General features: G+C 43.0%; 1 protein-coding gene across 1 annotated transcript; it reads left to right on the plus strand.

The window, feature by feature from the left end:
- Positions 1-12,651: 12,651 nt before the first annotated feature.
- COMTD1 (catechol-O-methyltransferase domain containing 1) lies at positions 12,652-19,474 on the plus strand. The gene is made up of 7 exons (XM_076338451.1): positions 12,652-12,801; positions 14,128-14,261; positions 15,355-15,460; positions 16,299-16,417; positions 16,686-16,740; positions 18,194-18,327; positions 19,088-19,474. Exons 1-7 carry the CDS (start codon positions 12,720-12,722, stop codon positions 19,238-19,240), a joined length of 783 nt encoding a protein of 260 aa, XP_076194566.1. The 5' UTR covers positions 12,652-12,719; the 3' UTR covers positions 19,241-19,474.
- Positions 19,475-25,618: the final 6,144 nt, after the last annotated feature.

Below are 25,618 nucleotides of genomic sequence, written 5' to 3' on the forward strand. Positions count from 1 at the left end.
AACAGAGACAGCAGAGATGTGAGCAGATGTACAGAGAAGAGGCTTCACAGAGTTACCATCCTGAAAGAGGAAAGGATGCTTGCTTCTTGGTATGCGGACGCTTGCTTCTTGGTATGCTCACCACCTTCTAGAAACTCCGTCAAAAACTGCCGAGCCAAAGATACTCGGTTTGGGCCTTAACAAATTATAAAATGTTTACATTTGCCTGCTAGAAAGAGCTCCTGTATTACATATAATTTTAAGCAAGCTGACTGGATAAATCCACCAGTGATAAGCTTTTAAAAAGTTACTTATTTAATCAGCCGTTGTAATTTCAAATCAGGGACTGCATTTAAAGCCACTGGGACACTGAAGTTATTAAAAGTGGAGTGTATTTACAGAGCCGTTCTTAACAGCATATTTATTTAATAAAATATATGTAAATTGTATGTGCTATTAATAAGCTCATTAGAACAGCTATCCCAAGCAGATTTCTAACTTAATACAGTAATCCGTAGCCTTCTCCGAGAACACCTCTCCGTCCCCGTTCACAGGAATTTACAGGGACAGCCTCCTATTCTTAAAGTCAGGCTGTAAGACAGATATTCAAAAAGGTTAACAGCAATGACCAATGTTTTGACCTGCTCTGTCTAATCAGAAGAACTCTAACAACATGCTCCACTTAGTCACAGCTCCCTTTTTAAAAACAAACAAACAAACAAAACCAGGACGAAGTTCTTCTGTTATCCTGGTACATCCAGTTGACCAACACTGAATGGTATTGGCAGAGAATGGTGAAATTTCACCTTAGCAAGGCTGCAATACAGTAATAGAAATCAGATGGAAACATCTATATACACAGAACACACTTCCATCTACAAAACCACCACCAACACCTCCGGGCTGGAAATGCCAGGAGGCGCTAGGAACCAGTTGTCTCAATGAAGAACTAGGTTTCTCAATTAATATATTGTTATTGTGTTCACTCATTTACTTTCATATAAATATCGATGAGAATTCCCAAGTATTCCTGAAGTGAATTAACAATATTCTTACTCTATTCCGTTTCCCTTTCCAGCCTAGGGAAGACACAAGGTGATAATGTGTCATAGTTACACATGCACATGTGCAAAGCAAGAGCTAAAAGATGAGGTTTTTTTACACTGATCGCAGAGTAAGGCATGTCTTTCTCCCATAACAGCTGAAGATTCATAGCCTTCCATCTCTCCTGCTGGTAGTTCCTCTACCTGCTGTCTCTATACAGAAGTAGGACAACTCAGAAAACATCCCAATTCCTGAGACTCAGTCTCTTCTAACAATACTTCAGTAACTAATGCCTATCCTTTCTCCACGCTTCCAAAATTCACAAATGCTCCAGTCATTCGCTCCATGCAATGAGACATTTACAACCCTGACACCTACATCTGTCAGTCATTTACAGAACACAATTCACTCATCTTTGGAGATTTTTTGGATATCTACCTTGATATGAGCTGTGCCCCCAGAAATACCTGTTTCTCTCCACCGATCACAAACAAGAGTCTAGACAACCTGCTGAGATGCAGGTGCCTAAAGATACTAAGTTGAACCCCCTTAAACTCAGGTTTACAGAACACTTCTTCAGAGACAAATGGCAGTTGGAGCAAAGACACAAAATTAATACTTTCTTAGCTGGTACCAGAAATACACCTGAAAATAACATTCAAGAGTCCCACACTAATTTCCCAACTCAATTTACTTGTCACAGTTGTGCAGTCTTTGGGCTCAGCTCAGATCCAAAGACAAGGATATCCCTTTGCTGTCCTGCACACGCAAATTTTCTTGCATTTCCCGTGAACAAGTCAAGTCTCCAGTCCTCATTTTCAGGCCCTCCTCTGATTGAGTTTGATCCGAGGATCAAACACAGTTCACTGCTTCAGTATCTGCTCTCACAGTGCAGGCTTGAAAAACCAATAGCCCTTTCTTTGCTTGAGAGAGTATCGCGTGAACAATTCATTTCTGGTCATTCTGTAGTCCAGGATTTTTCACTCACCACCACCACCCACTGTGTGACCTTAGAACAGACAAAAAGGGAACCAAGCTCCGTAGTCTAAATGGCTTTTGCAGTCTCAGAAGGAAGGGAGGTGATGGGGAGATGAGGGAGGGAGAAGCAACCCCTACAACTAACAGATCATGCGCAGTCATAATCAACTAATGATGAAAGTTAACATTTTGCTTTTACAAACATCTAGGAGGAACTGAACAATACTCACGCTGTGCACTGACTTAACAGACAATTAAATTCCTTTATAATGGCAAAAAGCAGTAAGAGGAAGCAGAATTTTTCACTTTAGTCTTCCTAGCGTTACCATTTGTATTGCTCAGGTTCTGGTTTGTGCTGGGGGTACTTACAATACTTCACTCAGAGAAACTAGTGTCCCTTAGAAAGGATTCTCAAAGAATCATTTTGCTACCTCATGGATTCAAGGCTCTAAAAATATGTTACCCTGAGGAAAACAGAAGTGAAGGATGACTTGCTGTAGTACTACCAAGCACTGGAAAGGAGCGGCTTTGCTTGAGTTTTATGTACTTTAGAGAACAAAACAGAACAATATATGGCATCATCCTGCAACACCAGCAAGCAGTAGTCTTTGCCAGGGACTCAGGAACATCTGACGTGTTTAGTCAAACGTTTTATGTGTATTAATGCCTAATAGAAGGCCTTGGCATCCTCCAAGTGGAGCCAAAGCTCCAGAGAATGCCCAGGTACTCCTGGATTCCCACACTCCATCAGACTCTGCGTGGTGACAAGTAGTCTTCCAACACCTGCACACGTTACAGCCTTGTGGCTTTCTCCTTTGCCTTACATGCATGACCTCAGAAGAAAAGATAAAACTTCTTTCAAAGCATCTAGATTGCTCCTCTTTTTTCCTCTTACTTTACTTCATCTGTCCATTAAGAACAGACCAGTTGTCATCTTTGTGCTTTAAGAGAGGAAATCGGTCTGATCCAACAGACTAGAGCCAGGCTTTCAAGCATAGTGAATATTTGGGCCTGCAAGTTTATTTTAGCACCAGAAGACCTACTACCACTTCTAAGGACGTGCCAATACAGAAACCCACAGAAAAAGGTACAGAATTGGGAAGGAGCGGTCAGCCCCATATTTCCTAGGATTGTTAGACACACAACACTCAGTCCGTTACGCCGCTTGCCCTTTTTAAGTCCGAGCTGATTGCACAATAAACATCAAGTCCACATTTCATGCCTTATTTTATGTATACAACAACTCTGTGGGTGCATAAACATCAAGAAGCTAAACAGTCCATGAAAGACACTGCAGCTAGGCTGGAAGAGTTACTAAACCCCATTTGGTCAGAGAAACTGTCTGCGCCCTGGAACCAAACAGCTTTGATTTTCCAAAAGGCATTTCATCAGAAGGTGTATGGCACACAGTAATTACCTATGTTCTCAAAAGCGGCGAGACAGATGACCAGCTGCATACCTATCCTCCTCCTGGCCTAGCTCCCAAGCACTCTGGCATTTTCTGCTGTTGCCTACGTGAATTAGACAGAAGACAAAGGCAAACTGCATTAAGGTTTCTGCCAGTTGGGTAGCGCTTCGGGTTTTAAGGACCACAGCCTAGGATTCAGTTACAGCAGTTACTGTTTACAACACGCTACAAATACCCTGTTAGGAAACATAACAGCTCTCTAACTGCAGAGCTGCTCTGTACTGTGAAATATGTCAGCAGGGCTTTGCCAGGGTACGGCAACGTTAAGCATTCTGCATGTCCTTGAAATCCAAATGTTCATGCCACCAAGTCTGACTAGCTTCTCACATACACTCCCTGGATGGGAAATTGAAGGTGACTAGATTAATTTCTAACTTTCTGTATTTTTTTTTTTTATTTCAAATCAAAATAGTGCATCCACCGTTCTGCGTCATTACCTTCTGTCCTTGTAACACAGGACATGTGAAAATCCAGAGGCAAGTAAGGGGCAGCTTCTCTTCAGTGATACAATGGGACCAAAACTTCAATTTACCTTCTCCAAGTTACCTGTTACCTCTGAAGCCTCATTCAGAAAAACACTTGCCTCTTTTTGAGGGAAGAACACTTACAACAACAAGCAGCTACTCGCTCAGCTGCCCCATTACAGCTGCTCCCATTTTCACAAGAGACAAGACTATTTCAAGTATTCCTTTGCCTAGCAGAGTCTTTACTGACATTATGCAGGTACAGTGCAATTTATCTCAGATAAAGAAGATCAAGAGAGAACAAAAGCAAAGCTCCCAGGAAAGAGCACAGCATGATTCTGTTTCCCTTCTGTGGCAAAATGCAGCAACTTCAAGAACAAAATGGCACCAGAAACCATCTTAAAAACCACAAAGGTATCGGGGGGAGGAAAAAAGGGGAAAAAAAAACAAAACAAAAGAAAAAGACTAAAAGACTAGCAGTTCTACAGCTGTACTTGTTTCCCAAACAGATACAAAGAATAAGGGACTACCTGCAAAAGAAGAGAAGTGCAACAGGGAACACAAGGTGGAAAGGACTACAGGGAACACAAGGTGCAAAGGAAAGACTGTTAAGTAAATTTCTCCCAGACATTTCTTCAAAGAGCACGGCAAATTCAGGAACGGATTCCATAGCAATTGTGCAATGTAACCCAAAAGAGCCAACTGTTGTCCAGGGATATTTATGATGCTTTATACAGGGAGGCTATTATCCCTTGGAATGGACTACAGAAGAATCATTTTGCTACTTCACAGGTCCAAGGCTCTAAAAATCTGTGTTACACTTCGGAGAGTAAAAGTGAAGTATGCAGAAGTGATCAAAGGAGAACAGGCTGGTTTTATAGCCTGCAGGGGAAACAACCGATCATATATTCTTCCTATGACAAACAACTGAGAAAGTAATTGAGAGCCTAGCAGAAACCAATGTTGTTACCTCAGCATTATTGATTTTAGGCAGACATCTTAATCTAACACATGACAAAACTTTGGTCATTGCAGTAAGATATAGCTTTCAAGGAAAAATGATATTTATAAAGGTAGTTTATGGTTCAGTTAGAGATTCTTATGAAGTCAAGCCCAGGCTATAAAGGAATGGAAAGAAAGGGACTTCTTAAAAACAAAATGGATAGAAAGTTCGATTAAAAAGTGAAAATACGATTCAAGTATACTAAAGCAGAAGGATCTTCTGATCTTCAAAACACTAAAAGGAAGCAGTAAAAACATAACTTTAAAATACTATAGTAAGAAAGCCTTATTCTCATCAAAGGGATGACTGGCACTGAAAAATTCACAGTTCACCTGTCAGGGGTTCTTTAAAAAAATTCTTACCAAATTTAACAGAAATGTTCCAATTGTTTATATTAAAAGGAGCTAAGGTTATTTAAAAAAAAAAAAATATATATATAAAAAACAAAATGAATCCAGAACAGGATAAGAAGATAAAAGTCAATATAGCCCTTTGTTAACATTTAAACTCAAAGAAATACAACAGTAAAGAAATAAAAACTATTAATACTAAAGCACAAAATTACATAAAATTGTAACAATCATCTTAAGAATAGAAAAAGTGAGAAAAAAGTGAGTTCTGTTCATGGCAATTACTAAGAGTACATCTTCATTTAAGAAAAAATTAAGTGAGGAAATAGAGGGCACATTGCACGCAATTAAAAAATTCTTTCCTACCTTCCCTCTGTTTCCTCCTACAAGCAATCTGCCCTTTGCAACGTCAGACACTGCTGTCTGCACCTCTCACCCTCCCCTGTTTCCTGGAGGTATCTGGGCCAGCCCCCCCTCCGCCCCGCGCCTTTTCAGCCTGAAGCGGGTGATGCACCACACAGCGAGTTTCAGGTGATGACGCTAATTGGGCTCTCTCTCCAGCAGATGTATTTTACCTGCTAAATCCAGTACCGCCTTCTTCACATCTGCAACAGATTAGCAAACCACAGTTGACTAATATAGACAGTCCCTTCTCTATTCTTCCCAACTGACTAACAGCCTGCTGAGAATTCCTGATTTTAAGTCCCAAAGTGAATAGCCTGGCATGGTTTTCACACGCTTGTGACAAATTCTTACTTGTGAGATGACAATCTGACCTAGAGCTCTCTAGGAACCAGATCTAGTGAGATGATCATTCATCATTCTTTAATAAGCTTGGGGCAGACTATCTAAGAACACCCCAGTCCTGCACCTCTCCTGCTGTCATGCTGCTGCTGTTGCTTTTGTGCACTGGAAACTCTAGGACAAATGCCCTTAAGGGATGGGAAAAACCACTGGGCTTCCAAAACCAGCCTTCATTTTTTGCATCCGTTCACACAGCTAGTATGAAACAAATCCAGTCTGGTGGCATTTGACACAGATTTTTTCAGATGTCAAAAAAAAGAGGCAAAAAATAATGGCATGGGAGAGTCTGGTTAATGAGGTGTCACGGCTATGGTTGATTTGTTCACCACTTCTTTCATTTTATTACGTGTATCAGAGTGATAAGGTGCAAAATTTCTCATGTTTTGTTTATGCACTATATGGTTTAAGGCTTAAGCGGAGCAGCGTCTTGAGACTTACAGCAGGCTTTGTAAGTAAAGCAGAATGCTCCACTCAGGTTGTGCCTATTTCCATCACATGGGGACCATTTGCAGGAGCAAATTAATACCAAGCTTTATTCCTCAGTAGCAAGCACCCATTGCACCACTGTCCATGCAGTTGTTCCATGTGCGAGGTTGGGCCATGACCTGAAAGGACAGTCTGTCACCTGTTTTGAGAAATTCAATGTGCCTCCGAACCACATCCTTCAAAGACAAACTCTCTTTGTCAGGAGAACTGCTTCTATCATTGGATCTGTCAAGCTGAGCCACTGAATGAGCTATTTCACTGGGTCTCCCCCAGTCAAGCTCAATTTGAGTTTTACAGTCCTTGATACTTGTGGGATATTTTCATAGAAGCCATTAACTTACTTTGCACTGGGAATTATGCTGCTTGGCAGGGGCTATCTCTCCTCACAACACCTGCATGTCCAAAGTTGAACCTAGTCTTGTAATGAGATGGCAAAAAGTAGTCGTATATATTCAAAATGTTGGCCTGTAAGCCAGTAAGGCCTGAAAATATTTACCAATATGTCAAAATGCTTCTAGCTGAAAACCGTTTCTAAACCATTCGCTCTTTGCAAGTTTAATGGCTTAAGGCTTATGGGCTCATGAATCACCAGCTTTCTTAGCAGCAGCATTTGAAATGTTGATACCTTAGCCTTGAAATAGATGTGAAGGTACCACAGCCTTTACAAGCTGTTATCGAAAGACATACTTTAAAAGCTCCCACAGAAGACTAAATGCGATAGGAGTAGCTGATCAGGATGAAAGTAACCGAACCAACTTAGTTAAAGCCATTGTTCATGTCTGCGTTCCATTTTAGTGATTACCCTCCAGTTGGACAATGAATCATATTAAAGGAAGCTTTGATACTTACAGTTTGTCTGATAAAAAATCCAGATGACTTTAGAAGCAATGATGAGTATTTGGGAAACTATTAGTCTTATTTCAAATTACTGAATTCAACTATCAGAAGAAAATTTTGGAGAGCAATTCCATTTATCACAGATAAAAAAAAAAAAGATTGTACCATTCTTACAATCCCAAGAGTTTCAGTTGAGAAGACGTATGAACATTCATGGCAAAAAAATCGCTACAACAGATACATGTGGAATGAGTATCTCTAAGGTCAAGGAGGTTATGCCAGTAAATGGCAAACTCTGCATTACAGAACTGTAAAATGAAATGTTAAGTGTACACTATACTAGAGAGATAACAGGGATGGAACAGACAAATACAATAGCAAAACCAACTGGAAGAAAAAAGAAATCTCAATTGTGAATAAAAAAATAATAATTCCATATACAGTCCTCTAAAATACACCACCATCAATTGATTTATTGAGGTCTTGCAAGGGGATATACACTGTGGAGCGTAAAATTATAACATTTATACATGTTTTGTCTTCAACGCCTAAGACAGAGGAATGAACTCATAAATATGGTGAATAACTTCTGTTTCAGTTTTAACCAAAGAGATTATGAAAACCTATTAAAATAAAATAAATAAATAAAATAGAATAGAATGCTTATGGGTTTGTTTATCTGTGAATAGCTTAAAAGGTATGGGAATTCACGGCTTCCTGTTTTTTCTGAGTAACTGGCCCCATTTATACACGCATTCATCCAACATGTCGATGCAGACAACTTGCAGATCTGCCTCTTCACTCCTATTTCCTTGCAGCCAGATTAAAATCCCAATCTGTTTCAGACACCTCTCTGAAGATGGCTAAGATCAGGTCAGCCTCAGCTCTCCAACCTTTCTCCTCCATCAATATAGATAAAAATGACCATTTTGCCTATCACTCAACTCATAACTGTTCATTTTCAACTCTACTTTCTCTCCAGGCCCTAACATTCAACCATACAAAAACAATCAGAAAGATTTTGACATATTTCCAAGATTATTTCTGTATATTCATCTTCACAACTAAAAACTTTTGTCCAAGCTCTCATCCCCTTGATTACTGCAACTTCTTTCCCCAGGTCACTCAAGTCCCGTTCATCCAGAATGCCATCTCAATCAGCATTTTCAGCAATTAGTCTCACCATGTGAATGCATGAATGCATTCTTCTTTGGTTCCTCCTTGTATTTGGGCTTTTACTCATTCTGCACTCATATTTGAGGTAAACTCCTTGTAAAAAGCTCCAAACCTCATTTTCCTTCCTCCTGAATTCTCCTTAAAACTTATCTGCTCTGATTTCTCCTGAGAAACTTGACAATTAGGCTACTGCCAAGCACACCGATCAATACAATCCAACTCCTTCTTACACTTGCTGCCCACGACCATCTTTTTACATTCATATTCTAAGCTTTTGGGGGCAAAGACCAGCGTCGCCTCTTCTTTCAGCTGTACATAAGCTCCAAACACATTTCTACTTTACTCACTGAACTAAATACATGTAGTATTTACACTTTCTTCTCAACATTTTATGCAAATGCTGCCATGTTTTAGAGGACCGCGTGACTGCTATCCTCATTGTAAACAGAGGAGAACAATGTGTGGGTAACCAAACATGCAACTCCAATGAATTCTTTCCAACGTCATAGGCCAATATAGCTTCAACAAACGTATAGGTGTTATTTCCAGTGAGTTGTGCTGTTCAAACATGCCTACACACACTACCTTCAGGGTGTCTGTGGTGTACGATGATTTCCCACCACAGAGTGAATATGACTTTCAAAAGAGTCATCTATACCCACCCTGGTCAAGTAAAACCATTCCAGCTGCCACTAGGGTTTAGTACGCATGTTGCCAATAGGTCTAGTAAAACCATGTCAGCAGCAACTATGGTTTAGTGCCTATGTTGCAGGTAGGCTTTCAATCACAGTGTGGACAACCCCTGGCTGTCCACACTGGACAGTGGCTGAGCCACCCACAGATTTTACTTCTTTATCGTGCAGCAGTAAGACAATCAAGGTGGTTATATATGGCTCTTTACCACCACCTTGGAGCAGACCACAGAACACCACCAACGTCCTGGAAGGCACAGCCTGCCAGAACACATGGCTGAGCGCAGGTGGCTGACACATGGAAGAGTGAAGAGGGAAAGAAAAACAAAAACAACAAGGAAAAATTTTAAAATTTGAGGATAGTGGAAGGGAACAGCTTATTAAATTCATGGCAAGTCATTTAGCATTTTACACTGGTGCCTCAGTTACTAGGCACTACTGGTCTACCTAAAAATAACTGCAAATGAAAGGCGAAAACCCAAGAAGTGAGATGACAGCGTTATCAGTAGGCTAATGCTTTGCCAGTCCCATTTCTACGATAAGTCTACACAGCTAGATGACACCAAGGTGGATGGTGTGCAACATTCCCACATACAAAAACACTCCTGGAAGGAAGGTTTCAGTAGAAGAGCAGACTATTGCAGGTATCAATTACCCAGTGACTGTGAAGCTGTGGATGGATTATCGGTATGAATAAAGTGAGGATTCACACACCCAGAGGTCAGCCACTGACTAGCCAGCCTGGATCCTGGCTGTCCTACTCCTTATGTTTCACAAAAGCGATCATGTTCTGGCTCCAGTCTGAAGATGCTGCCAAAACCCTCCTACCCTTTCAGGAATGCAGTTCCAAGGGGAAGGCACTTTCGGGCACAGCAAATATGCCTACTGACTACAACACTGGGAACAATCCTGATCTCCTGTGCAATCTGTGCAACTGGATTGGCCTTACAGATATAGGGAGCAGTGGGGTTTGTATCCAAGCCCACTTCACACACGGTTTTTATCTCTAGGTAGCCTTCACCTTACTCAGCACAAGCAGTAGGCAGAAATCTACCAAAATGTTTAAATGTTCAAGTAACCACAGCGCGCTGCAAGCATGTGTCTAATTAATCTGATGAATCAAAGTTTCCTGTTCAGTAATATATCACAGAGCTATGTAAAATGAAAACTGCAATGGCTCAAAAAGCAGCTGGCTCCTTTCTGTTTAGTTGGAAGACTTTTAACTGTTTTGCCAATCTAAGAAAGTGTTTTATCTTGACTTAGATATCTGTAAATCAACTTCCTTATCTAAAGGCAACAATACATTGTCCAATACACCGACACAGTAAAACACCTTCTGACACTGTCACCACAGGTAAGCTATTACTGCATAAGAACTTGGGCCAAAAAAAAAAGTTTCAGGCACATGTTTAAGTATGTTAGCAATTCTGTTCACCAGTTCTCTTGGTGACTTCAGAAACTTGAACTTTCCAGACAGCTTCAAGTGAGGCAGCTCGTCGAGTTGAGAGTCGAGAGGCCAACACAACATTGGAAGCTTACAAATCTAGAGTGTTTCACGAAAAAGACAGCGTATCCCACGGTTACTCCCTCCCTCCTGCTGCAGTTGTAGAGAATAATCACTAGATGGAGCTGCACAGTCACAAATCTGATTTATGGCTGCTAGAAGAGTTTGTTGTCGCCTACGTTCTGTTTGGCCTAAAACTGACACGTTCCAGCGCTTCCTGATAACTCATCTTCTGAATGGGATGAAATGCTTTCATTTAAAAAACCAAAATGTACACAGAGAAAGTGATGAGATACTGAACGGGGGAGGGGGGGGGCGGACACACACCAAAAAAACAAGAAACCAGCAACACTCACAGCTTTCAAAATCAAATAAATTTTAAAAGTGAACTGAAAGATATTTTATCTGCCAAGACAGATGTCTTGCTTTGTTCTGCAAGTCAGAAAGCACAGCCGACTCCTTAATGCTTGGCATGATTAGCTGCTGCAAAAGAAATACAAGAGCTCTGAGCTCAAATATTTGTAAATAAGGTCTAGCACACGCGAAAAATGCAGTGATAGGCAAACCCATTTCCCATAAATGCCCCGGTGATATGCTTAATCCCGCACCTAAGATGTACTTACAAAAGAATCTTTTTCTGCTAACGCAACTGACACTAGACAGTTCTGCTAGCATAGGAGGGTAGTTGAAAAGTTGTCATCCTAACCTACAGGCACACAATTCATCTGGCTTTCTGGAGGTTAACTATGTGCCAAGAGGGAAGTTTTACCTGCTCTCATCCTACACCTGTTGAGGCCAAGCTGCAACCCACTCCATGCCTGGGTATTCCTGGTCTGTGTGCAACGGTGCTAATTTCGTCTCCTGTAGAGCAACAAAATGATAGATCTTCACATCTTGCTTGGGTTTTGCAAAATCCAGATATTGCCAACGCTTCACAAGATGAAAACCAAATCCCCGGCCCATCTCCAAAAGGCACTGCAGGGTCCTTTCAGCACGTATCTATGTAATGAAACAAAAGCACAGAAAAGGTTTTTTAGCCCGATTTCTAAGAAAAGAAGATGGCACAGTCACTGTTGGTTTATGTATCAATTCCCTCAGTGACAGATCAGGCCAGGGAGGAGATCCCTAAAACAACCAGGCTGTCAAAAAGCGGCAAGGGCACTGCTGCACCTCGCCTGGAAGGTGCTGCAGAAGGGGGCTGAAACAGCGGCAGAGGAAACCAGGCCCTGTCCCCCCCCCCCCCCATGGAGGATCTTCCTTGATCCCTTTCACCTGGAAACTTCCAGTTCTTTTGGGCACAGGACTGAAGTCCCACAATCTCATGTGCAATTTGATAAGGAATCTGCTCACACCTCAGCTGCCAAAAACGTCGTGCTAGGGAAGGAGAGCGCGCGTTTCCAGGGCTAACTGGAGGCCCGAGCCTCTCCCGAGGACATTTCTCTGAAGAGCTCCACCGTCGGAGCCCATTACCAGGTCGCACAACGTCTGGGCGTGTTTTAAAACGAAGACTGCAGTGAAGGCACACCAGAACCGGCCTCCGAGGAGGTGGCGGCACAAACCCCCGGCGCTGCTTTTGCCGCTTTACACACCCCTACAGAGTATGTCACCCGAGAGGAAGGCGCGCGTCTCCCGCGGGGTGCCCATCCTCCCACCAGCCCAGCCCAGCCCCGGCCACCTCGGGGGGCCGCACGGCGTGAAAGCCACCAAAATCAACCAAAGCGCCGGCTCCGGAAGGACACGCCGGGCCGGCAGCCGCCGACACCCGCCCCCCGGCCCCCCCCCGGGAGAGAGGTGGCGGCCCAGGGCCGCCCCGAGCGCTCCGCCCCGCCACCGCCTCCACACGCCGGCCGGCCCCGCCCCGCCCCGCGCCCGCGTGTGACCGGCCCGGGCCGCGCCGCTCTCGTCCGCCGCGCCGCTCCCCTCCCGGCCCCGAAATGCCCCTTTTCAGCGTGCCCAAAGAAGTGGCCGTCGGGACGGCGATGCTGGGGGTCGCCTTTGCCACGGGGATGCTCGCAGGTAAGCGGCGCCCTCCCCCCCCCCCGCACGCACACGGGGGGGGGTGAAGGCTGCGCCCTCCCCTCGGCCCCACCGGGGCTGGGACGGGGACCACGGGGACTGCGGCGGCCGGGCGGGTCCCCCCCCGAGGGCGGGCGGCCGGCCGGCCGTCGGGGGAGCGTCGTCCTCGGCGCTCCCCTGAGCGGGGCTGCCCTGCGGGCCTGGATTTCGCTGAGCTGCGGCGGTAAATACACTGATGCAATTAGAGCCCAAGCCGCTCCCTGTAATCCAGCTACTGCAGCGCGGGGCCGGGGAGCCGGCGGGGTCGGGGGCCAAGGTCCCAGCAAAGGCGAGGGGCACGCTCCCAGCCCCGGGCCCTGCCTGCATTTATTTGGCCAGGCAGAAAACGCCGCGGTGGTGTCCCGGTCACAGCTTTCTCTCCTGGCAACAGTTTGGATTCCGCTCCCCGGGGTCAGGGGGAGCGCGGACCCACGGTCAGGCTGGGGAAGGAGGCTGGTGTTTGCTGGCCGCTTGCTTATTTACCCTTTGACTTCAGGCAAGTTGCTGAAATAATCTACTCCTCAGTGTGATCGTCTGTAAAATAGAGCCGTTAACAGAAAAGAAGATAGAAACCTCGAAATAAAAGTGTTCTTTAATAGCAAACAACTGTCAGCAGATGTGGAACTGAATTTTTTTTTGTTATTTCTTTAAAATACTTGCCCCATTTGGTAAAAGAAGCATTGGGCATCAAAGCTGAGATCAGTTCTGTATTTAAGTAGACAAGCAATAGTCCTTAAACTTCAGCTTTCAGCACCTACTTTTTTGCACTGATTTCATGCTAAACAAGCCATTGAGCAACGCCAGATTTCCCCTGGCTAGAGGGCAGAACGCTGTCATTAGGAGAACACAGGACTTGAGAAGATGCGTCAGCTGACGGCCCTAAAGACCAGCAGCCTCTATCCATCTGCAAAACAAGGTCCCAGACTAAGAAAATAGTGTGCCTAACTCACGCTTCTCTCTTCACACAGTTGCCCTTTGAGTTTTGATGTGGTTACTTGTCCTGTAAGAATATGACAGCTTGTAACCTTCACAGTGGCCACTGAAAAACACAGTACCCCAGCCTTTCCTTTTCAGCCTTGGACTGGACATCTTTGAGGTTAAAAAGAAGGAGGCAAAAAAAAATTACAGTCCACTGAGCTGTCCGGCTATGTTACATTTTCCTTCTTCACTGGATTTTTCAGAGCAAAGAACTCTTTAACCTTTAGTAATACTTAAGTGCTTGCTTTATTTAAGCAGGCAATAACTGAAAAAGATAAAAGTTCTTACTATTCCTTTTTTTTTTTGTAGGTAAAAGATACCCTTCTTTAGTTTTTGGGACACCCAAATCATCCAAGAGTATTATTGGGAAAAGCAGTCCTCTCTGGCAATACATACTGGATCACTCTTTGCGGGAACATCCAATTCTAAAGAAGCTGCGACTGGTCAGTATTTTATCCCCCAACGCGGGTTTTCTGTTCAGTGCCGTTACTGTTCCAGTAGGACCTTTTGGTATCGCCCACACCTCGTCCTGAACTGCTGGACTCTTTGTGATATTCCTTCTTCCATCTTATTTGCATACACATTAGAATGTCTTTTGAACTGGTAATACCCAGACTCTTCAATGTTCAGGGCTACCTAAATGAGTGTTTAATAGTATTGGCATATGTTTTAGACGTGTCTTTTTATCCATGGCTCCCAAGCCCATGTGTTTGGGCTGCACTTGATTTTGACTTGAACAGATGACTTCTCTTCATTTTAGTTGGCATATAAGGAAACTGTAGCTCAGAGAGGTGATGTCCTCCAGCAGGCCTCAGAACAGACCGCCTGACTCAGGACTGAAGTCATTTCAAAGTGAGACAAACTACTCCTGTATAAAAGCAACCAAACGTTAAGTACTGGAGCTGGTTGGTTGGAATGAGCCCTAGAGGAGGAAAGGAAATGGGAGGACCGTCCTTTCCATTCAACTGCCACGGCACAGCCCTGCTTCTCCTGCTGTCCCCTCCTCAGTGCCAGGGACCCTCCCGCCCTGGCTCGGGCACAGCTCCTCCAGCTCTGCGCTGTGTAGCCAGAGCCACGTGGTCTGACCTTTGGCAACAGACTTTAACCTAGCAGGTCATAAAGCCATCCTACATGTCTTCGAGGAACAAGGGCGTAACTACAAATGTTATAATTTTTTTAAAAAAGTGCATCTGTTTATGTAAATACACAGAAATAAAGGACTTTCACAGTCAAGGTTCCTCTATGGTTCCTCGTCAGTTATAACTATCGCTGAGTTTGCCACAGCCGTGGTAACTTTGGGGCATATTACTGCTTTGAATGATTAGCCACTGCTTATGACACACACCCCGCCCTCCTTAGTTACTGCTAAATTCAAACCAGTTTCTGGCTCATAGATGGAGCACAAAGCCATCTAAAAGGAGAAAGGTAGGAGTATCTGTTTTTCCTGGGGTTTCTCTGGGTTTTTTCCCTAGGATACTGTTTTGGAAGCTCTGGGTTTTGTTTGATGTGATGTGTTATTTTTTTTCTCATTTCTAGCTCACTGCTGATCATCCCTGGAGTAAAATGATGGTGACCTGTGACCAGGCTCAGCTTATGGCAAATTTGGTCAAGCTCATTAAAGCCAAGAAAGTTATTGAAATAGGTAAGAGTGTCACTTTGTCCTCTGTGTAGTAGAATAAAGCTCCTGGCTGTGCTTTTCCAAATACAGCCATGTTTACATAAGATAAGGTATCTAAACATAGTAAGGCACTGCATACTTGTCTCGGCCAACAGGTGGGCAAACTACAGTGTGAAAAGTAGTGTCTAATTTGTGCTTGCTTGCCACTTTGTCTATCTGTGCATTCAGTAATTCCGGCATCAGCATGGATGTCTCGTCAACTCTGAGGCAGTCTGGAAAAGTAAGATCAACAGATCACTTTGGGTCTCCAATAGCTGCAGGACAGGGTGTATTCTTTCCTTCCTGTATCAGTTTCTTGCCAGAAGGAAATGTTTTGCTGCACAGGTCCTGCATCCAATCCACTTTCCTTGATGCACCTATGTTAGCAGGATGTCCCAAAGCCAGACTGATGCTGAGCAGCCAGGTATGGGTTCCCACCATCTTCATTCTTGGCCTGGCTGTTATGGTGCCCTGGTATTTTGCTGCTGGTCCAGTCCCTTTGGCTCAGGATTTAGCTCCACTTTTAAATAAGGGTGTTGCTCAGAGATGCAGGAGCAGACTCTGCCCCGTGTGTCCAGGAGACTTTTAGAAAAAGCCAACGTTAAGCTTTGCTAAAAAATTGATTTAAAAAAAAAAAAAAGTAAAAATTCCTCCCAACCCCCCATTACATTAAAATGGAGGGGAAAAACCTTCTGTGTCCATTAACAAATTGCCATCCTTGACTCCTTTGGGGTTTTTATTCCTGAAAGGAGCCCTGTAGTTCACTATTTATCTCCCCCCCCCCCAATATGGTAAGTGTTGATGACTCTTATGATTTTCCTAGGTGTTTTCACAGGTTATAATACCTTGAATATGGCACTGGTCCTGCCAGATAACGGCAGAGTTATTGCCTGTGATATAAATGAGGACTATGTCAAAATTGGAAAGCCACTGTGGAAGGAGGTAAGCAGCATCTTTTCTGTTACATGTTTGGGATGGCTGCATTTGCATGTCAAGGGATTTTGGTATCTTAGGCTTGCACATTCACACACAAGCATTCATATCATTAAAGGAGGCTGAGACAGTTCAATTTGGAAAGACAAGTTAAGTGCTGTCTGGAACCTACAAATAATAGGAAAAATATCTGAACACCAGTCACTCCCTGAGTGCAACCTACTAACAGGTTATTTCTTGACCACTTTGATCAACTCTTTGTTCTTTTTCATTCTAGGCAGGAGTAGAGCATAAAATTGACCTGCGGATTAAGCCAGCAATTCAAACACTTGGTAAGTAACCTAAAATACTTTTTTTTTCCCCCCTTCCCTAGAAATAGAAGATGGATATAACACTGATGAAATCTAGGACCAAATATGCTTGTGGATGTGATCCCTTTGCTAACAGAGAGACAGCTTCTTTTATATTTAAAAAAAAAAAAAATTCAGAAAACTTCACAACTTCAGAAGGTCACAGTTTTCCTACATGCTAGCAGAGAGGAAGAAAACGCTTGTCCTGTGTAGTGGGCTGTACTGGTCACTCACCTGTCCTGTCCATCGCCTTGTTTAATCTATGAAGTGCTATTGTCAGCTGCTTCTGGGAAAGCTGATTAAAACAGATTAATTAGACAAAGTCCAATTTCTCTTATCCATTGTCCATTCTAAGCAAGTATTTCTTTGTTATAGACAGGAAGAGTTTTCTGAAAGGGCTGAGGTGCAGAAAAAATACAGAAGCCAATATAAAACTTAGGGTATAACGGTTGAGTTGTGTCCAGAGGAGTTCAAATTTAGGATGTGCCAAAAACATGCAAGGCCATTAGAAAGACAAATTACTTTTCTCATTCAAGAAAAGAGAGGATGTGGGACAGAGGGAATATTAATAAACATTCTGAAAACGCAAGAAATTTGCTAGGAATGAAGGAGGCAGAAGAAGGTTTCCAGGAAAGGCATTTGATGGATCCACAGATCCATCCGTAACCTTGTATTACTTGCAGATTCATCCATCCTTTCTAAAGAGGCAAACATTAGCAGTCTGCTAGGATGCACTGTCCTTGAAGTCTGACGGACAGGTTTGTCTAGGCAGTGCTTCAGACAAAAAGATCCTCTGTTGGCAGAGGACAAGGGCAGGTGAGAGGGGTGGCCGAGGACCTTAGGAAGGCAGCAGTCAGCCCCTCCGCAACTGGCAATTTCAAGTTCTCGGTCAAGGAGTCCATTTAGGAGAACTTAAAACTGAATTCCACTTGCCTTGGCCCAGAGAGAGACTACTTACAGCAATCTTTTGCTGTGATAAAGATCTCTGGCAGGGTTTGTTCGTGACCTGTGTCATGGCACTTGATCATCAATAAGAGATTAGCATTTAGGACCTGTTCATAAATGTGAGAAAAATCCTAATCCACTTAAGTTCTCCTCAGTCAGCTCAAAAAATAGCTGAAGGTGTAGAGTCCAGTTTCAAACTGCTTGACTTGTTTTTACTGCGCCTTTCAGCAGTCCCAGCTGTATCCTGCAGGTTTAGAACTACTCCAGGAACTTCCAAGTAGGCAGAACTCAGTAACTGAGTGTTTTATGGCATACATCATGTCTAGATTGGTTTCTGTGGGATAAGCTTTTCTAGCAATTAGCTGTAGAGGATAGGCTGCCTGGTCAAGGCACCGAAAACATTATTTAATGAGAACTTTGACACAAATGGATGACTTCCTCCTACACAGCATTAACCAGGGTGTAACGACTCACTTTGTTGCTCATCTAGATGAACTGTTGGCCGGTGGAGAAGCGGAAACCTTTGACTTTGCTTTCATTGATGCGGATAAAGAAAGCTGCAATGAGTACTATGAAAAATGTTTGCGCCTCATAAAGAAAGGGGGAATAATAGCTATTGATAATGTAAGTACTGCAGTTGTAGTGGTAGTAGCACAGGGAGTTACTGCTTTTGCCTCTGGGAAAGGGAAAAAAAAAGTCACAGTGGGATTCTAGTAAGGTGATTTCTGACCTGCAACTCGGTTGCCAATTGCAACTTGTTTGTTCCATGTTATACAAAGGAGGCTTTTAAAATTCAACATAAATTCCTAAAGTAAGCTATATGGAACACTAATATAAGCAAGGAATAAAACCCTATAGAAGTAACGTGTTAGATTTATATTAGTACATAAATAGCCTGTGGTAACAGAAACTTATCAAATTTTTTGTAATTCGTTACAGAGAATGCTCTGTATTATTCTGATTTGTCTTGTGCATTTTCTACTATGTACAGTACTTACACAAGATCAAAGGTAGCACTTGTAATCAGTAACTACTAATAAGTTATCAATTAATAACTTTTACTAGAAACAAAGATCAATGTTAAACTTCAGGCACCTTCAGGGTTATGGTGGCAGCTGAATAGGGGCTTTTAAAAATACCTATGTTTAATCACATCTCTTTTTATTTTGGCTTCTAATTTGTAGTAGAAGTACAATTAGCCAATTCTGTGGACTCCCAATCCCACTTGCTTATGAGAGGTCCATGTCAGAGACCACTAGAAATCTGAAATACAATAAGTAATATCAATTTCTTGAAAATATGCAGGACCTTTTCCAAAGCTTCCTTTGTGGTCCAAGGAACATATTGGAACACATGAGGTGCATGACATTTCTTTTTTCAATAGGTCCTTTGGAGTGGAAGGGTGCTAAAACCAAGAAAGGATGACTTGGCAACCCAGAGCATCCACCACCTCAATGAGAAGCTTCTCAGAGATGCACGAGTCAATATCAGCATGCTCCCAATGGGGGATGGAGTCACACTAGCGTTCAAGTTGTAACTGGAGGAAGCCCAGCAGATGGGGAAACAACAAGCAGCATCAAATCATCAGGAAAAACGCAGGTGGAGCGGTATCAAAAATGGTTATTTAACCTGTATCTCCACTGGATAGCATAGCCTGGCAAAGTAGACTTTAGGAGCAGCAGGATCCTAAGGGCAGCTAAGTTGGGAAGAGAGGCTATTTTAAGATCTACTATGGTTTCTTATTTTAGTTGTAATAAAGCAAGTAAACTTACGTGAAGTTGTCCCTGTAAGACAGTGTTTGGAAAAAATCTCCTTCTGTAGAACAACTGAGTTCCGAGTGAGTCAATACAACAAGGTCATTTTCTGTCCTAAAAGAGGCTACTGAGTAGCAGAATAATCAGTCCTACCATCAAAAAGAAGTGGAGTTTACTAATGTTTAAAGCCATAATAGAAAAATGGGGTTTTAATGAAATGTACATGACATCAAGGAGATTGCTAGCCTTCTCAAACTAACAATACTGAAAATCACTGGTAATCCTTGAACGGTACTACATAAGAAGCCTCAAATATACACTATCTGGGGGCAGGGGGAGGGGAGAAAAAAAGTAGTTGTCTTTAAAAGCATGTCAAAGGACAAACAGGATTTCCAATACAGAGCACTCCCTAAAACCCTGGTGTGCAAGGACTGGGTTTCTTTAACCTAGGTAACAGTGCAGGTAGATTTTTTTTTTTGAAGTCAGAATGAGGAAGAGCAAATGGGCAAGAAGAAAACCAAACCAGTTCTTCCTCCTTCCTCTCTCCCTCCCACCTGCCCGCCAAAGAAGCAACTTGCTAGGTGCTTGTTTCCTAGAAAGTTGCAAGCACAGAGCATTGGTGGCAAGTCTGCAGAAGGAAAATGATGATTGTATGAGGATGCAATACAGCTGTTAACTGGCTATTCAAATAATTACTGCAAGCAGAGATTCCCTTCCCTAGGCAGCATGGAACAAAATGATACTTCTTCCACACCCTGGCAAAGTATTTTTCCTACAGTATTCTTAACTCCTAGTTAACTTCATTTGCTGTTGTCTTCCATTACTCTTGTTTCATCCTGATGCATTCTATAAAATTTTTGATCAAGAAACAGTAGTTGAAAAAGCTCACCTTACCTGGGACCAATGAAGGAGACTTAAGAGGGTGGGAGGCACATTCAGTTCAAGCTAGAGAATGAGAGTCCAACTAATGACTTCTTTCCATGGTGAATTACAAATAGTAATAACTGATTTTCAGGGCTTTTTATTTCAGCCTGAAATTCTTATTACAGAGAAAACCTAATTAAACAAGAAACCAAAACTAGCACTTTACAGACAAAAGCTCCACCGGCTACTGTTTTGGGGGACGGATACACTGGAAGGATATCATATGTATATTGAGGAAAAAGGTTACTTTAGATTTGTTGGCCTCCTGTAGGGAAGCTGTATCAGAGCTAAGAGAATCCTTCTTCCATTTGCTTAAATAATGCACTTGAATGACTCAAGGCACTGGGGGACAAAGATTTCGAGTCTCAAAACTGTTAGAACTGGCTACTAGGCTCATATTTTTGAATTTTCAACTGGGTGGCTTGGGTTCTGATAAGGGGCAGACGTCCAGGGTACAGGTCTTACCTGTCTCAGACACTCGTGGTAGTATATGGCAGTGGGAGAGTAATGAAGAAAGGAAGTGTTGCCTGATGGTTTCAGAGTGGGGCTATGAGTGAGGAGATCTCAATTCTATTTCTGTCACTTCCACTTAAAACCCTGATTCAGCAGATCATGTCAGGATGTGCTTAAGTACTTTGCTGAATTGAGGACTGGCTGCTGTAAAGTAAAATCCATGCCTGGGAGAAGGCCAGGACAAGGTGCATATGGCCCTTAAATGAGATTTTAAATAGGGCATGAAGCTTGCCCAATTTCTTTTTCTGGGTACAGTATTACCCTCAGAGCTTCAAACCTCTGCGTGCCTCAATTTTCTTACCTGCGTAAAAGAAATAACAGCTTGCCAAATTCTTAATGACTATAATAACTCTCAGATGAAGTGGCTAAAAGAATATACAAGATCACTATATGTTTGTATGAAAGGCTACAAACACAAAATGGGACACTTTAACAGCTGGGGCATCCTCTCAAATATTCCTGCTTTCAGAGGCTGTAGGCTGATAATCACGAGCGAGCTACAAGCTGTTAAGAATACATACCCTGGCCTAAAAGTACTGTGATGGCCTTTTCCAAACACGCAGAAGTCACTGGAAGATTGATCACAGACTCTCGAACTGTTTTGCTGCTAATTTCCAAGTTGCAAGAATCAGTAAAGCCGAGCCAAAAATGGGCAAGCACGGTGAGTATTTTGGCAAGAAACTGTCAAATAACAGTTTAATAACATTCAAAACCAGATACAAACAATCATAGTTCATGAATTCAAAAACTCCTGTTCCTTGAATGGTGAGAGCTGGCAAAGTCACCTATGCTAGAGGAAGACCTATCGAGCGCCTGAGGCTGAAGCCACGTGCAGCAGGCTAGCATTTTGCCTCTGCTTTGAACTCTGCTCCATTTTAAATATGCAGAGCATAGTGTGAGCATTTAATCAAACCTGTCTCCATCCTGATCACGTAATTACCATTAGAAAGAATAGCAATGTGTCCCTAAACTATAGATTGATGAGCCATCTGTAAGCTGAAACAAAGAGCAGAAGGAAGCTTAATTGAATCAAATATTTAGAATACATTACACTCTATCTTGTAGTTACTCAGAAGCTGGCCTTCTCTTCAGGCTTCTGTCCTGCGCGTCTGGAATTCATCACCGCTAACTGCATTTAATCTTTCAACCTTACTATAAAGTGACTGCTGATATTATATAATTATGGTTTAATTCAAGTGGTGAATCAGCTTTGGGGAATTTGTGGGGACAATGGGAATTTAGGCTTTCGTTAGGTGGCGAGAATGGACCATTTGATAATGCAGCACAAGTCTTTGTCTCTCTCTAATGGCAAGATCATGTATGGGATCTTACGGGTCTGCTCACCCCTCCCAGGTAACACACCTGCCTGAGCTACTGCTCACACTGTAGAGGCTCAGGATTTTCCACCCCCAAAGAGGAGCTGACCTGGGGGCACAGCTCTTGCCCAAACCCTACCACCCAGCTGTTCATGCAACACCGGCAGCTCTTCTAGTTGCGAGGGTTGACCGCAGAGAGGCCAACACAGGTGACAAATGTACAGTTGGGACTTGCTCAGAAGCAAAAGGGGGCTGAAGGATAGTGCATTTAAAAAAAAAAAAATTCCCCCTAGTGCAGTAACTCCCAGAAGCCACCATGAGAATGAAAACATGTAATCCTAGCTGCTGGTCAGGCATCTCAGTCCCTGCTCCAAAGATGTCACACTCGAAACGGTGTGGTGTGATATTTGGATGGGTGACGGGGAAAGGAACAGAAGACTGTTTCAGAGCAGACTTTGCATCTCTACTAGCTAATTAAATGAGCAGATGACACTCGCTCAGCAGTGCTGCCATGCTCCCGCTTTGTGCTGGCCCTCTGCGACATACCCAGAGGAAAGATGGCAAGAGCTTGGAGTTATCTACAGCATGGAAAGCACTCAGGACGCAGACTGGGTGCTGAGAAATCTAGAGAGGGGGCTGCCCCAAAAAAGAAACGACTCACTGTCCAAGGGTTGACGCAGGAGTTCCTGAATGCTCAAGGCTCACTTCTGCATTTTCAACGCTGCAGCTTTTGATCCCGCTGGGACATGAGGGGGATGAAGCAGGGAGCATCATCAGTCTCTCACGTTGCTGCAGGCCTAAAGGAAAACTGGGCTGCTGGGTGTAGCGTAACTTAGAGGCATTTGTTTGAACCTCTGGCACTGCCATCCCTCCTTCTTTTAACAAACTCATGAAGTGTTTTTAATCTGTTTGGATTTAGCCATGTTACACACAGACAGCACTTTCTGTGAATTGCTGCTCACGGAAGACAATTAGCAAGCTTTTTGTGATAAAGCCCTTAGGATACAGGGAAAGGAACATGAATATAAACCTCATCCAAATCCCCTCCTTGGAAGCACGAACAGCTCCCCACATTCCCCAGAAATCTTGCAGCTCAGACCTGAGGCACACGCCACGTCTCAGGCACTGCAATCTTGATGATATTTGGGTGGCAACAGCAGCAAGTGCCATAACCTGCAGCTGGCTCCTTTTTGACGACGTAATAGCACAGTTAGCTGCATCCCTGCTTGTGTTCTCTTTATCACTTGAAGAAATCCATCCTAAACAGCCACAACAGGGGTAAACGAGCTAAGAGGTCAGTGCTGTTTTGAGAGACTGTTCTCCCTACTAGTTGAGATGAATACAGCTCAGTTTTATCTAACCCATCTACTGAAACTGCACAGGCCTCCTCCAGCCCTGGCACCACCCTCGCACTACCATAAGGAACACGACCGTGCTGAGCAGCTCCATCTGTCCTTCCAAACAATGGGTACGCCAACACATTCGGATAACCTACGAGCTCCCCACGCACAAGAGATCTGGACCCATCTCTGGGTGGTTTGCAGCACTGCTCATTTCATTTTCACGAGAGCGGCAGCACTATCACGTCCTTCCCAGCATGAAAACGTGGAAAGCCATAAGTAAAACGAGAAGGGCCTTCTGGGGAGGGATTTCTGATGGGATCCCAAACAAGAAGTACTGCGCAGGGAACGACGAAGCCGATTCTTCCCTCTTTGCACACCTAAGAGCTGCAAATGAGCATTCCCTGCCACAGTGAGCACTGAGGTTTCTTCAGAGAAACTTAAAGGTAATAAGTTTTTTTGTTTCCTCGCCCATCAGTTGCTCTGCTCTCTGGTCTGCCAAGCCCTGCCAGTTTCTCTGCTGCTGCTGCATGTTGTGCCCCGTGATTTGCACTGGGATGAAAGGCTCTGTGCGAGTATAAAGCATTACCTCTGCATAATTCTAATGACACACAAATTGGTCTCATGCATTTGCAGCTACTCGTGGTTTCTAAGTCACCTGTTTTATAATAATAATTTTAAAAGCAATGTTTTGGAAAAGGAAATGAACAAACATAAAACCTGTAAAAGAGGGAAATTAATGTGGGATTTCAGACAGGTTATTTATCTTCCTTTTTGGCTCAGTGCAATACTGTAGGGATAAGCACATAACTAGCTGCTCTAATATTTATTCCTATTATAGGAAAAGTAAACATTGCTGATAAGTCACTGCTTTCCAGGATTAGATTTCGTATTTTAGAGACTGCTTTAAATTAATGCAGAAGCAAACATTATCTTTTCTTCTTATTCATATATTTCCCTAATGAGTTCCAAGCAAATTGTGCCTACTTATATTTTATGATTTTAAATAATTAAAACATTTTATGGAGGCAACTAAAATTCTCCCCAGAGTTAGCAGAAAGATTATTGATTGAACAGATCTCAAGCTACAAGGAAAAAATTATTATTTAGTTTAAAGGCTCATAATTTTATTCCTATTCACCTACTGAAAAACCAAGAGACTGCATTTTTACAGCAACCTTTTGAGTTACGCTGGGGCAGGGACTTGGGTTATGTTGGTGAGCTGAAAGTAGTAACTTTTTGACATTGCGAAATTAGATTTGCAGAAGATAGTTAACGAGAGCGTTATTGCTGCTGTCACAAGTAAATGCAATGCCTAACTACTGCATACACATGCGACAACACAGGGTTCATTACCCAGGATAAAGCCTGGCTGTACAGTCGCAACACCAAGAATTTGCATCAAATCCACAAATGCAAAACATCAACAGAAGAAGTCCGCTCTCAGGGGAGGACTGGTTCACAGGACACACAGGCTCTGTGTTTCACGTCGCGTGGCATGGCCACAGGAGTCCACAGGGTTATGGCCCAGATGTTACTGGCCTGTAGCACAACCCCCAGCAACAGAAAGGGGGTTTCTACCAGCATGAGAAGAAAAACAAACCAACCAAACAAACCACAACAACAAAAAAGAAACAAAAACAAAAGAGACAAACGCATTTTAAAACAGGTGCAAAGAAACCTGTAGAAGGGAAATGGATGCTTGCAAATCTAAATGGAAATAAAAGCCAGTAACAGCTGGAGATAAAATTTAGGCTTATTTGTAAGGAACCTCACGCTTGTCCATGATGTCACTTGCATCTTTTCACGTGTGTTTTGTTAGGAAGCAAACATTAGGAGTTTACATTTAAAGGTAAGCAAAACATGTAGCCCTTTGGACTAGCTAATTAAAAAAAAAAAAAAAAGGAGAAATTGCAAAATTTAGGCAAATATATACAAAGATCCAAAATGCTGACTTCTAAGCATTATTGTTTACCCTGCAGGTCCTACCCTTTTCCCTATAAGAGCTAAACTCACACAGGCTGTGCCTCACGACACTCAATGCTTACTTCATTTCTTTATAAAGTAC

Source organism: Aptenodytes patagonicus, chromosome 5 (genome assembly GCF_965638725.1).
Source record: "Aptenodytes patagonicus chromosome 5, bAptPat1.pri.cur, whole genome shotgun sequence".
NCBI lineage: Eukaryota > Metazoa > Chordata > Aves > Sphenisciformes > Spheniscidae > Aptenodytes > Aptenodytes patagonicus.